General features: G+C 38.6%; 1 protein-coding gene across 2 annotated transcripts in view; it reads right to left on the bottom strand.

Annotated features, from left to right (window-relative positions):
* Positions 1–445: 445 nt before the first annotated feature.
* Nox (NADPH oxidase) overlaps positions 446–14,201 on the bottom strand; it is a 66,256-nt gene continuing 52,500 nt past the window's right edge. For both annotated transcript variants that reach the window (XM_053796117.2, XM_053796119.2), the window contains 7 exons: positions 13,747–13,881; positions 12,432–12,613; positions 10,083–10,276; positions 7,691–7,900; positions 4,714–4,917; positions 4,453–4,518; positions 446–2,636 (listed from right to left, as the gene is read on the bottom strand). In XM_053796117.2, the coding sequence (XP_053652092.1) occupies positions 2,505–2,636; positions 4,453–4,518; positions 4,714–4,917; positions 7,691–7,900; positions 10,083–10,276; positions 12,432–12,613; positions 13,747–13,881 (1,123 nt within the window). In that variant the 3' untranslated portion in view covers positions 446–2,504. The remainder of the gene's footprint in view (positions 2,637–4,452; positions 4,519–4,713; positions 4,918–7,690; positions 7,901–10,082; positions 10,277–12,431; positions 12,614–13,746; positions 13,882–14,201) is intronic.

Genomic DNA, 14,201 nt, shown 5'->3' with positions numbered 1-14,201 from the left:
ACTTCTACCACCAGACTAATGGTAATCTTTCGAATATGACAGTGAAGAAATTTTTTATCCCAAAACGTATCTGCACAAGAACTCATGACTCGTACCAAGGAAAGCTCCTCGATTATACGAATACATGCTAAATAAATAGTAAATAACTACTCGTACTGTATAAGTAAATACCAGTATTGAAAAGTAAATAAATGAATACGAGCCACAGACTTGCCGCGTTCGTGGTAGGGAATTATCTTAGTTTCATCACTCAAGTAACTGCTTTTGCACCATCGTAAGGTCGAAATATCGTAAGTCAAATCATAGTCGAGGAGCACCTGTATCTTCTTTGCACGTATAGGAGTACATGTATTTTTATAATCGCAAGCAAGTACTAAACCTGAATATATTATACACTGTTATTGATAGTGATTTTTTTATTGTGGATAAAATAAAAGTTTGGATATTAAAATATAACTGATACATATGTATTCAGATCATTCTCTTCTATATACAATATCAACAACAAAGTACACAAATATCAATGCTACTTCCAGTATTGTGGCATATTGCATCTTAACACTGAAAAGCACTAAACCTTTAGGTCATTTCAGTGTTTGGTAAATACTGGAAATGGCCTGTTTGACTTGGTAAACCTTTAGAATATCAATTAAAAATTTATCGAGGCATGTGTATGTGCGTGTATATATATATATATATAGCATACTATGCAAGTATCTTTACATTGATTACATATGTAAATGTCAGTGATATACAAAAACAACCTAGCCAACATTTACAGAGAAATTGTTGTGGTACTGTACAATAATAAATGTGTCGATGCAGACAAGTCAAGTCAACCACAAAGTCAGAAATGCAGCATTGTGGAAAGGAAGTTGAAAATAATTTTAAGAATTGTAATTTGAAAGGGAAGGAGTTAGTATACGGTGCTAACTACAGTATTTAAATTAATCACTTAATATTTCTCGATTTTGGCTTTTTACCATGGCTCAATAAGCTAAGAAACTAAAGCTACTACTTACTTCCTTGGAGAAAACATTATTACCTCCCATGATTATGCTAACAGAAGGTTCAGTTCCAGGGTCTGCAGTTTCCTTAGCTCTGGGACTATGGTAATTTTAACTGAAAACCAGTTATTTATTAAGCTTTTAACTTGCTTGATATTTCGTGGGCTTCATTTCTGTGCTGAAAGCACATGAGCTCACAGATTCGTTTACATGGATCACATCTCTGCTTCTGACTTTGGCTATGATGACTGCTGCTGCCACCATCACAACAGAAGCAATGAAATGCTGGATACTTTACTAATCTCCAAGTCTAAGGTATTCCCTTATCCACAAGATCAGTTTTTTCTATCACTTATAGTGAAGCACCATATAAAATACTTTAAAGTGCTGGGCCAAGTCTATCTAGTTCAAAGAATATAGAACCATACCATACCCCCGGCCGGGATTGAACCCGCGGTCATAGAGTCTCAAAACTCTATGACCGCGGGTTCAATCCCAGCCGGGGGTATGGTTTGTTTGCAATCGCGTCATTACGATTTCTTGAGTCAATACAGAACCATTGAGTCACACACATTTGATATAAAAGAATATTTTACATACTAATTAGATTAAAAACTATGTACACTATTTAAATCAGCTTAACTAAAAATTGCAAACCACAAGTATAAATGTCAAAAAAACTTTGCAGTATGAGTGCACAACATTATCACTTACTGTAATGCACCAGCTGGCAAGCTTTTATCACGTGGGGAAGGGGGGGTTAGAATTACGTGTACTGACAAAATGTTAGGTGAAAGGACGCAGATGCAACTAATGCAACATTTTATTGTGGCCACGTTTCGCTCTCCAGAAGCTCATTGAGAGTGAAATGTTGCCACAATTCCATGTCACATTAGTTGCATCTGTGTCATTTCACCTAATATTCTGCCACATGCTCAACTTTACCACTCTAATACAGTACATATTTGCAATCACAATTAAATTTTTAAACTATTCTTTATTGAAACTGATTCACTCATCCTTAAGGTATTCTGTATATATTTTGCTTAAAACATTATAAAATGCAACTTTCTTAAAAAATATGATTTTTTTGTTTATATACACAGTAACATTGACATACATTATTTCTTGCTTGGATTATACTTGGCTCAAGTGGACAAACATTATGTATGCAGTTTAGGCTCAAGGTTGTTTGTGAAACCCAACATTGCAGAGCACCACTCGATATCAATTTCTTACAACGGTGCAAGACACCCCTTCACTACACTGGTTCCTGTCTCAGTGTGTGTGTATTTTTTGCTCTTTAGTAGTGGTGCAGTACATGAAAGGCGAGTACAAGGAATTACCGACATGAGCCTGCTAGTCAAACAAAAATTAATAGAATTACCCTTTGCAGCTAGTTATTACTGAGAAGTATGACAAACAATAATGCAGTCTTGTTTTTGCCAGAAATCATGATCACAAAGTGCTGCACCACAAGGGGCCGAGAATTTCAGGTTAGAAGATTTCTTTGCGGAAATCAAAACCATATTCATCACATTTGTAGCGAAGGCTACGCCCAAGAGCAGGTGGGCCACAGTAGAACACTGTAATCTTTCCTTTCCGCTGATTCTCCAGCTGCTTGAAAACCTGGGGAAAATAAAAATACAAAACAGGTCACTTCTATATATATACATATATACAGGCACTATATGAGTTTAGGACAATATAAATTTCAGTGATACACCTTTAATGAATTCAGAGAGGTTTTTCTAAAGAGCCTGGGCATGGGCCAGGCTCATCTGGTGCTAACCTGATCAACCAGGCTGTTACTGCTAGTGGCCCATTGCCACACACATCCATCACAGCTGGGAGTTGCATTTATGCCAGTCTGGGGCTCTTGACCCAAGAAACTGGATGAAACATTTATGCCTTCCATACCACAATCACTATATGATTTCTATAAGTTTAGAACTTCAGTCCAAGAAGATTTTCAGCAGGGATTTACTCTCCAATTTTTATCACAAACCACTAGTTAGATCTCGAGTTTTATATAGTTATTCTCTTAGGCAAGGACAAATGGTGGCTCATAGGACTGTACAAAAATATTTTTAATGCAGCTTAATATTTAATAACTGTTGTAGATTGTATAAAAAATAAATGGTTAAAGGGAATTTCTTGAGAAATTAAAGGGACTAGGTTAAAATTTTGTAAAGAGCCGTTTAATTTTTTACCTTGCTTGGTTGTCTGCAGAACTAGGTAATTATGATACCAATGCTCCAAAAACTAAATTAAAAAAAATTAGTATATAGGAGGTTACAAAGCCCACTAAACATTTAATTAAATCTTCCTTTATATAAGAAATGCTCCAGTGGAAAGTTTGAAACATGTCCAAAGAGGAATTCTCCTGAAAGGGCACAGAATTCAACAATTAGGGGTTATGTTAATAAATAGGTGTATTTGCAAATGCATGATCCATGAGCAATTTAAACCTTTTAAAAAGTATGATTTACCAGTGTTGAACATTTCATGTTGATCAGAAAGGCTCTTTCAAGTTATTGCATGGAAATCAAAACTGGGAACTGTCTGCAAAAAGTTTACCAGAGGGAACATGCACACAGGAATAGTTACAGTGCATCAGCAGTGAAAATTTTAAGCTGGTCTGATGAAGCATTCAAGTTCAAAAGGAAAATACTGGACGAAGCTGAAAAAAATTTAAGGTGATCACTAACGTTATTTCTTCAAGAATTTCTAATTCATCATCTTACCTTCCAACAAACTGGCCATATCCCACCAAGGCAGGGTGGCCCAAAAGGAAGAAAAAAAAGTTTCTCCTTTTAAATTTAGTAATATATCCAGAAGGGGTTACTAGCCCCTTGCTCCTGGCATTTTAGTCGCCTCTCATGACATGCATGGCTTATAGAGGAAGAATTCTGCTCCACTTCCTCAAGTGGAAATAACAAGAATAAGAATTAGTAAGATAAACAAAAACCCAGAGGGGTGTGTATATATACATGCTTGTACATGAATGTGTAGTGTGACCTAAGTGAAAGTAGAAGTAGCAAGATGTACTTGAAATCTTGCATGTTTTTGAGACAAAGAAAGGACACCAGCAATCCTACCATGTAAAACAATTACAGGCTTTCGTTTTAAACTCACTTGGCAGGACGGTAGTACCTCCCTGGGCGGTTGCTGTCTACCAACCTACTACCTAAAAGATACCTACTTATTGTATAATACTCAGTGGAACCACACAGTAATGTGCTACAAAGATTTTGAATTTTCTCTGGTGTCATTCGAGTTTGAAAGCAATGGTTAGGCTCTCTCCTAAATGAGCAGACAATTACATTTTTTACCTTTGAAGCAATGACAGATGATCTAGACTACAAGTTTGGTGCTTTTTTTTTCGAATACTTTAACAGTATGTAGAAATCAATATTAGCACATACAAGACTAAAGGCCTCACCTTATCCCAGTTTGGTCTTCCAGCATTAGTACGTGTCTTGAGGCCAGTGATAAGGTCTCTTTTCTCCTGTAGGGACAAATAAATCTATCATTTTCTGTAGTTCAGTCACCAAATGTCAAGAAAAAAAAAAAAAATCAAACCAAACTTTTCAATTGCTATCAGGGTTTAGCACTTAGTTATGATTATAATTATAATTCAATTGTTATCAATGCTACATTTTAAACAAGTGATTTATAAAGGAACCAGAGCACAAAAACTCACCTTCTCATGGAGGAGGTCAAGAGCCAGCTGTAGTCCCACAGCCTTCATGTCTGTCTTCTGGAGAGCTGAGGTGATATACATGTGCATATCCAGGAATCTGTCAAGCACTCCCCCATGCTCAGCCTGCTCTATTTCCAGCTGGGACAACAGGTTCACAAACCACTCAAATGAACGCTGGTCTCTGTTAATCCAGAAGAAGTCCACCTGAAATGCAAGAGTTAAAAGTTAAATTTTACACTCCAGTTAATACTGGACTGTGCTGTTTTGCAAATGAAACCTCTCTCATTATCGAGAATACACAAGAAATACCCTGGCATGATAGTGGCTTTCTTTGTACTTAAATTAAAATTTTAATTACACATTGTAACCTTTGAAGAGAAAAAAAAATCTTGATTTTTCTATAGATCTGGCTATCACACATTGAACTAGGAATTAACTAAGACAGTAGTACATATATACTGTACTATCTAGTAGTTCCCACTTTTTGTTTCATTGCTATGTTCTTTATTTTGTTGCACTTACCTGATGATTCATTGCCAGATTTCTAAGGCATTACAGATATTTTGAGTTGCACAAAAATCAGACAGATTTATCAAATCAGTTGGTAAATAGTATATGGAGCCTATGGGCATTCCTAAAAATTGTCATTTCCTCTGAACTGCAACTAAATAAAAAAAATCTAAATTCAAGAAAATTGGGGACCCCCCTTCATTATTTTTTTTTTTTTTTTTTTTTTTAACTTTTTCTTTACATTAACGGTGTCTAGTCTCCTCTACAACATTCAAACACCATACCCAGCACCTATAAAAAAAAAAAATGTTGACATGGATGTAAGCAGAGACCCTCCCTCCCTCTGTTTTTGTTGATTAACCTTTCTTCACAAATGACTGTACAACTTCATTTTCCTTCCTCCTCCATTTCCTACCCCTTAATTCATCTGTTTTCATACATTCATCTGCAGTCATATCTACTTCCAAATGCCTGCTGTAAATATACAGAACTCACCTTCAATATATTTCCTACCCTCATTCTGATTTTTCATTTCCTAGGCTTGTACTTATTCCCATCACTTGGTCTCTTTTATGTTCACTTCCAACTTTTATATGCACCTTCTCAAACTTTCACCAACCTTTCTAAATATCAACAGTATTGTCATCAACAAAATTCAACTTTTTGAATAACTTGTATGAAGCGAGTTGACAAAGTGTGCATCTTTCCCAAACAACTGTAGCATTGATGAATTAGATATGTGCAGCATCTGGCTATCTCTACTTTGAAGTAGGTCACATACAAGAGTTGGGCCAGGAGAAGGCAAGTAGGTTATGGAGTTGTCAGACAGCAATATCATGAAATCTTGGTACAGAGGACATCTCCACAACCTACTAGACTACTCCTGGCCCAGCTCTTGGGTACGACTTACTTCGACTGGGAAATCTTGCCTACCACTGACAAAGCCTTAGTCTGATGCACCTCATCTGATGCTGGCATGTAAGTGCCAATTTTCTTGCCTGTGCTTCAGATTCTTCAAGACTATGATTATCTTCACCTGCTCCTAGGCCGAGGAACACTACCTCATCTTCCACTGTCTTCTGTATGTAGTTTCAGTCTTCACATTGTCTTTGTATTGTACTGATCAAGCCACTGGGTGGCATAATGTCTACAAAGTAAAGATACCCAGATGTTGCACGTTTCTAAATCATCTTGTTGGTACTGTATACCATACATATACACTTCATTTTATACCCCTATCTATAATCACATTAAATACCTGTGACATCTCGCATTTATAATGGCCTAATTTTATTGAAAAATAAGTCCTCATCTCTTGCATACCTTGACCTCAGCTTGACTCTTCTCATAAACCTTCATAGCTTTAAATAGCCTACTATGCTTTTCCAACATTTGCAACACCTGTCACATTGCTTCCTTATCTACCTTTCTCTAAAGCCATAAATGCAATGAACAGCTTTTCCCCATAACTGAATACAGTATTGCTCACTTTCATGATTTAATGGAAATACTTGCTCCACTTGCACAAATACAAGAGTAGCATGTGTATGTAGGTCGAAAGGTCTCTCTAGTGTACAACGCACTAAGAGGTAGTGTATGAAGTTTTCTTATATTTCCTGTTTTAAGAATTAAAGCACTATATTAGGGTCTAGGTAGACTGTGGCCTTAATGACCATCGTGTTGTCAAACATTCAGATAGTGTGGAAAATACTGTATATATTTTCCAGAAATACAGTAGTTATATGTAAATAGATGGCCATACTGTATTTAATAATATATGTCATAGAAAACGGAAAGCCTGCATCTGCGCAGAGGACAGTCGCCATTGTTTTTTGAATGTGTTACAAGCACGTTAATGTGAAGTGTATAATTTTCGTGCTCTAGATGTAAAATTGGGTTGACACCTCAAATAGGAGACGAAATTGTTGGATGTGCATTCCTGCATAACTTGATTATCAGGCGACAGGACAGGACAACTCCAGGAACCTCAGATAAGCTGTCTAATTTATGTTTAAATTCTGGCCAGTAAATTTTTTCATAAATGTAGGCAAAAGGGAAAGTCCTGTATATGACACATAAATCTCCAGTCAAATTGGTGAGTGTTATGATTAAAATATATTCTCCTGTTATATAAATGTGTGTATATATAATAATTTTTTTACTTTTAATATACAGTCCACAAATTTACATATTTACCAGCATTCCTGGTGATGTATATTTCATTTACAATTAATAGGTCCAGAGCAACTTGTGGATATGACAGTGGTAGGTATCGAAGGGGGACATTTTTTGCGACCTGGGTGTCCCAAATTCCTACTTGTCTAACTGATAAATAATAATTATCTTTGTTATTTACTGGTATGTACATTATGAGTTACATACAGATAAATGCAATTTTTCACAGATAGTGTACCTCAATCCATCCCAATATAATTGCCTATTAACTAGCGCCCCCCCCCCGTCATACCTTGCGAAGGTTCATGACTGAATGAGGGAGGTCAGAAGTCCAGGAATAGGCACACTTGGGACAAGTGTGACGAGCCTTCCAGTACTTGTGCATGATGGACTGGAGGATAGAAGCGAAGGGTGTAACACCTATCCCTGTGGCAATGAGCACAGCATGTTGAGCCTGGAAGATGTGGCTGGAGGGAGTTCCGAATGGCCCATCGATGTAGATCTAGGGAAGACAAAATTGCTCTTATTATAGCCATAAAAAGTATTAAGTTCATATCGGTCATTCATTGAGTTGGTGTTCCCCTCTCATTTCTCAGGCACTGTATGAACCTTATGGATACAGTACTTGAGGTAAGGGAGGCAATCAAGCTCGATATAAAAGGAGAAAACTTTCAATTTCTCTGATCAAGAGCCCCTCACGAACAAAGACACCTACCTCGATAGAAAAAAATACTAATAACCATTCATTCCTTCTTGGCAGCAAGAGTGCCGACATTCCTGGAAAAATGTGAGGATGTCATGTGCAAAGTAAGAAGATAGTAGGTGAAAGAAGTGTCAGCATTATGCTGTGTCTGGACTTGCTGTGTTCTGCTTTTGGGACAACTGCTGTGGAGTATTTTGAGGACTTAAATTTTGGAAGCATTTGTCCTGTGTGGACAGCTCCATAACATGCTGTGATAAAGGCATTAAAACCACTGAGCAAAATTCTTCTGACAGCAAATCTTGATGCATACCTTACTGACAACACTGGCAAAGGACTCAGAGCTTTCAATTGCCTAAACATCTCAGACCATCCATTGAAGAGTGGGATGATCAATACCAAAGTTAATTATGCTGACCAGGCTAACAAACTACCGCATAACAGATCTTGATCACCAGCAACCCCGCCATCATGATACAGCAAGTCCTTTCTCAATTCAACCTGATAAACTATTGCCGCTATACAGTAGCACTTAAGAAAATACACACCAGGATATCTAGGAGGGCTCTGATACTTGATTCCAGCAAGACCCTAACAATACTAAAATTGCTGGCATTTTTCCGATCCATTCAAGTGTTGTAGATCACAAGTTTGCACAGCAGTAGCTCATATCATTCTATGACTTTTCCTCTCGCTTTGACAGTGGTTAAATCTACCCTTTGTATACTCGTTTATGTCCTCAATTTTCCTCTAGGAAAGATATCTAATGTTCTAAGTTACAATAGGGTTTGTCCTGTAATCAGGCTTTAACTCTTAAGCCAACAGGAAAAATCCCCTCAAGGAAGGTTCCTTGATGCTGGTGAGGGGCTCTTGATCTAGGGGATTGGATCTGTTCTCCAGTTCCCCGAATTAAACCTGAATACCTTCCACTTCCCTCCGAGGGCGCTGTATAATCCTACGGGTTTAGCTCTTCCCCCTTGATTATTATTATAATAATAACAGGAAAAATACATGCTAGGCAGTTCCAAGTCACCTGCCGGCCCAAGTTACTGGTTAAGCCAGTCAGGTGGAAGTCACATCCACTTAAGAAGGATGGAGCACTGCATCAGACCCACTAGCGCAAACCCGAGTTGCCTAGCAACCTCAACATCCAGTGTGAACCAACACCACGATTACTCTAGTGTTCAACCCTTACAATGTTTTCACTTGTGATGTTTGTACCTTTTCAACTGTCACCTCTGCTAGCTTACGCAACTTCTTCAGCAGTTCCTTCGACACTTCGGCCACAATCCCAAAGGTTTAAAAAAAAAAAAAAAAAAAAAAAAAATTATCCCACAGGAGCTCGTGCCCATCCCACATGCCTTTTAAGTTTTAACTTTTGAGATAAAATACTGTACTTCAAACCAACCCCTCCTACGTTCATGACAACTGTTGAAAAAACTGATACTCCCATGACTTTCTGCTATCATTCCAAAATGCTTTCAGTCTCCCTCCATCTCAAAATACACTAATTATAATCAAGGATGCTGTATAGCCCTTGTGGCTTAGCGCTTCTTTTTTGATAATAATAATAATAATAATATAATCAAGGATTATTATTATTATAATAAGCTGTATAGCCCTTGTGGCTTAGCGCTTCTTTTTTATTATAATAAAAAAAGAAGCGCTAAGCCACAAGGACTACAGCGATAATCAAGAGAAGCGCTAAACCCGTAGGATTAACCCCTCTCAATCCCTTTCTTTTCTACCAACCTTACATGTAAAGACGAGACTTGAACCTAATTTCTCGAAGCCTCATCCTTTGTGTGGTTGCAAAACAAAGAAGCTTCCTAAGAATAGTCTGGCTGAACAATATCCTGGTGAACCAGACAGTCACAGATTGACAATCAAGGTCAACTTGATTACTTTGTTTTCCGAGCTGTATTACCCCCACTAGTTTAGCGCTTGCACACGAATATAGTATAATAATAATACTAAAGCCTACCACTAATGGCTTGCCCACGGCACATCCTCCCTCGGCTATGGCTTCCTCCATCCTGCTTATCTTCCTCACTCGACGTTCTTCCTGCCTCGACCTCCTCTTCAGCTTCGCCTCCTCCTGCCTTGACTTCTTCCTCGCCTCCTCAAGGTTGAACTTCCGGCCTAATCGACCCTCCTCCGCTGCCAGGGCTGACAAATCTGAAGGACATATGAGCAGAAATTAAAATAAAATTCTTCCACGGAAAAAGTTGTCATTTCTAAACAACTGGTACACCTAAATCATTGGCACACCCTAAATACTTGGTATACATCCAGTTAAAAATTTTAACTAGGTTGCAAATGCCCAACTAAGAGGCACCAAATTTTCTGTTTATCTCAAGCACTCGGGTAACTTGTTGTACAGGGTTTCTACTACAATTAATCGCTGTACATTAAAGTCACAAACTACATTGCTCTTCCTGCTAAGATTTCGTTGACATAATCAAGCTGTACACCTGTTTCTCGTTCGGTGACTACACAGGCAATCCTGAAGGATAGCCATCTGTTCACCCTTTAATGCGGTACTGGTTGGTATACACGAATTTTTTTTTTTTAATTTAATTGAAATTAGTGTAAATTTTGAGTAATATAATATTGTTTAAAAAAGGTAGCGTTTGCGTGACTTAGAAAAAAAATTAGGCACGAGAGAACTAACAGAGGTTGAGGCGGGAGGCGTCGCGTCGAAATATGGTGTAGAAACAATTGGATAGTGTAATAGAAAAGAAATCTGGTTTAATCACGTCTAATAAGAAGTGTATCGGCGTGAATGGAGGACTATGAAATAATTAAACGTCGTGGGCTCCTGTAATAGTGAAATTCAAGAGTGACTCTGCTACAATAAAGGTAATAATTGGAATAGAGAGAGACGTGACGTCTGGAAATGTTGCACACCTTGTGTACGCAAGTTTCACAGTTCATTGTGCTGTATAGCCCTTGTGGTTTAGCGCTTCTTTTTGATTATAATAACAGTTCACTGCAGGAGAATACTATGTTGGTCAGCCTCTAGTATAACTTTGTTAGGGAAGTGTTAGGATGCGACACCTAAGAAATATTTGGGTGAGGTTTCTTTGTGAATATTAAAATGGTATAAAATACCGACAGTTGTTAGGCAAGACATACAACGGTTAGGTATCTTTATTTCGAAGAGTTTCTCTTACCCCTCAAGGGACGTTCCTTGATGCTGGTGAGGGGCTCTTGATCTAGGGAATTTGATCTGTGCTCCGGTTCCCTGAATTGAGCCTGAACACCTTCCATCCCCCCCGTGCGCTGTATAATCATACGGGTTTAGCGCTCCCCCATGATTAACAATAATAATAATTCGCCTACACAGTAGGCTTCTTCAGTCTAGTACAGAAAAGTTGGTAGGATCAGAAGAGATGTGAAGACGATGTTATCAGTCCATCACCCTCGAAGACGTAGTTTTGAGGTGGTCAGTCCCTCAGCCTTGATATCTGGACTGGAGCTATCTGGAGAGAGTTCCGGGGGTCAACGCCCCCGCGGCCCGGTCTGTGACCAGGCCTCCTGGTGGATCAGAGCCTGATCAACCAGGCTGTTGCTGCTGGCTTTACGCAAACCAACGTACGAGCCACAGCCCGGCTGGTCAGGAACCGACTTTAGGTGCTTGTCCAGTGCCAGCTTGAAGACTGCCAGGGGTCTGTTGGTAATCCCCCTTATGTATGCTGGGAGGCAGTTGAACAGTCTCGGGCCCCTGACACTTATTGTATGGTCTCTTAACGTGCTAGTGACACCCCTGCTTTTCATTGGGGGGATGTTGCATCGTCTGCCAAGTCTTTTGATTTCGTAGTGAGTGATTTTCGTGTGCAAGTTCGGTACTAGTCCCTCTAGGATTTTCCAGGTGTATATAATCATGCATCTCCCGCCTGCGTTCCAGGGAATACAGTTTTAGGAACCTCAAGCGCTCCCAGTAATTGAGGTGTTTTATGTCCGTTATGCGCGCCGTGAAGGTTCTCTGTACATTTTCTAGGTCAGCAATTTCACCTGCCTTGAAAGGTGCTGTTAGTGTGTAGCAATATTCCAGCCTAGATAGAACAAGTGACCTGAAGAGTGTCATCATGGGCTTGGCCTCCCTAGTTTTGAAGGTTCTCATTATCCATCCTGTCATTTTTCTAGCAGATGCGATTGATACAATGTTATGGTCCTTGAAGGTGAGATCCTCCGACATGATCACTCCCAGGTCTTTGACGTTGGTGTTTCGCTCTATTTTGTGGCGAAAGATAAGAGAATTTTTTCGATAGTTTGAAACAATATGAAGTTGAAGTGATGGTATGGAGTCTTATATACTGGATACACCTACCGTGAATGTCTGTCGCAGAGCTCAAACCACTTTCCAAGATGGTCACCCTCACTTCTTTCTTGCGTTCCCTTTCTCCTCTGTGCTCTACCTCTTCCTCTTCCCCATTCTCTTCTTCACTATCGTTATCATCAGTTTCAGAGGGCAAGTCTAGTGTTATTATTGTTGGCTTACGCCTCATGTATCTGTAAAAGAAACAGTCATGTTAATAGAGTTAGGGATCCTTAACCTAACCTTGTCACACCCTGTAAAAAAAAACTGCAAAATTTTGATATTTTATTAAATATAATTAAGGATTAGGTATGAAATCATTAACATTTAAGGACACAAAAACCACGCTACACCGGACTACCAAACCCATAAATAGGTAAGACTTGTACCAAATCGCACTGTACTTCAATGTATTCAAATACAACGCGAAAATTATTCTATATAGCTTGTTTGAAATTCAGTCTAAATTATTTTATAAGTTTGATCACATAATATCTATATCTACAAGTACAATGAGTTGGCTAGGTCTGTACGAAGTATATAGGCCTAGCCGACATCAGTGACTACTAAATAGAAAGGCCTTTGTTATGCAGAGAATGTCAGGCAAATTAGGTCAGTTTTGCCCCCAGGATGCGACTCTCACCAGTCGACTAACACCCAGGTACCCATTTTACTGTCCAGAATATTATTCTGCTAATTTTGTCAAGGTCAGGAACCATAGTACTAGGGAGAGAGAGCACAACTTTGTAGTACCTACAGTCAGTGGCCAGGCTTCAAACACCTTTCATTGTACAGCAGTAAAGGAATGGAAAAGACTGCCTGCACATGTCAAAGCCAGTCATAGCATGAACCAGTTCAAGAAGACAGCCAAAAGGTACCTAATGAATGTAGCAACAGAAAGGGAGGAGAATGATTTTTTATTTTATTAACTAACAAACATGTATATGTAAATAACTATTTACCTTATTCCTAGTATATATCCTTTATAGTATAATAAGATACCTCCTACATTGTATAATAAAGTATTCAAAGGACCCCAATGGAAATAAGTCACAGACTTTTTTGGGTTATCTCAGGTTCTCTACACATATGCTGCTATGTATGATAATCTTTGTAACTATTTGTGCATACATGAATAAACTTATTAGAAACACGTCAATGTTTTCCAGCCGTACCGGGGGATCAACTCCCGGACCTCAGTGAGGGCGTTAGCTACAGAGCTATGAGACACCTAATATCCTCTTTTACCTATTGTTTTAAAAGTTTCTTAAAAAAAAGCCTAACTTAAGAATGAGTGTTACAAAACATTAAATATAAATGTTCCTGCCTGAAACTCATAGCAGCTGAGGACTTGGGTCGCTCGTGGAAGGGCAAGTTGGCGGTCATAGCGGCTAGGTGAGCCTGCTTCATTAGGCTATCTTCGAACCTTCTCTCAGAGGCGGCTCTAAAGTTGTCACGCAGGCTGCAAGGAAGAGAGTGAACTTTATGTATAGAACTGGGATCAGTTGATCATTAAGTGCTACTGTCAATAAAAGGGTGCCTATATGCACACTAACACATTTAAACACTAAATAAAATATTGGACTACAATTCATTAATTTGTTATGCCCATCGTAATTCCACTCCTGCCTCACTGACAGGGGTAGCACAATCGATACATCATGAAAATAAACGAGGCAAAACGAAATGTCTCCAAGCAACCATTATCTAACATAAAACAAAACTGTTATTAAGACATTCGCGAGATTATAATTCTGATAATTTAGTCAAATTAACGTAGTG

This window comes from Cherax quadricarinatus, chromosome 83 (assembly GCF_038502225.1).
Source record: "Cherax quadricarinatus isolate ZL_2023a chromosome 83, ASM3850222v1, whole genome shotgun sequence".
Classification (NCBI taxonomy): Eukaryota; Metazoa; Arthropoda; class Malacostraca; order Decapoda; family Parastacidae; genus Cherax; species Cherax quadricarinatus.
The sequence above is the reverse complement of the archived record's forward strand: the minus strand, read 5'-3'. Positions and strand labels throughout refer to the sequence as shown.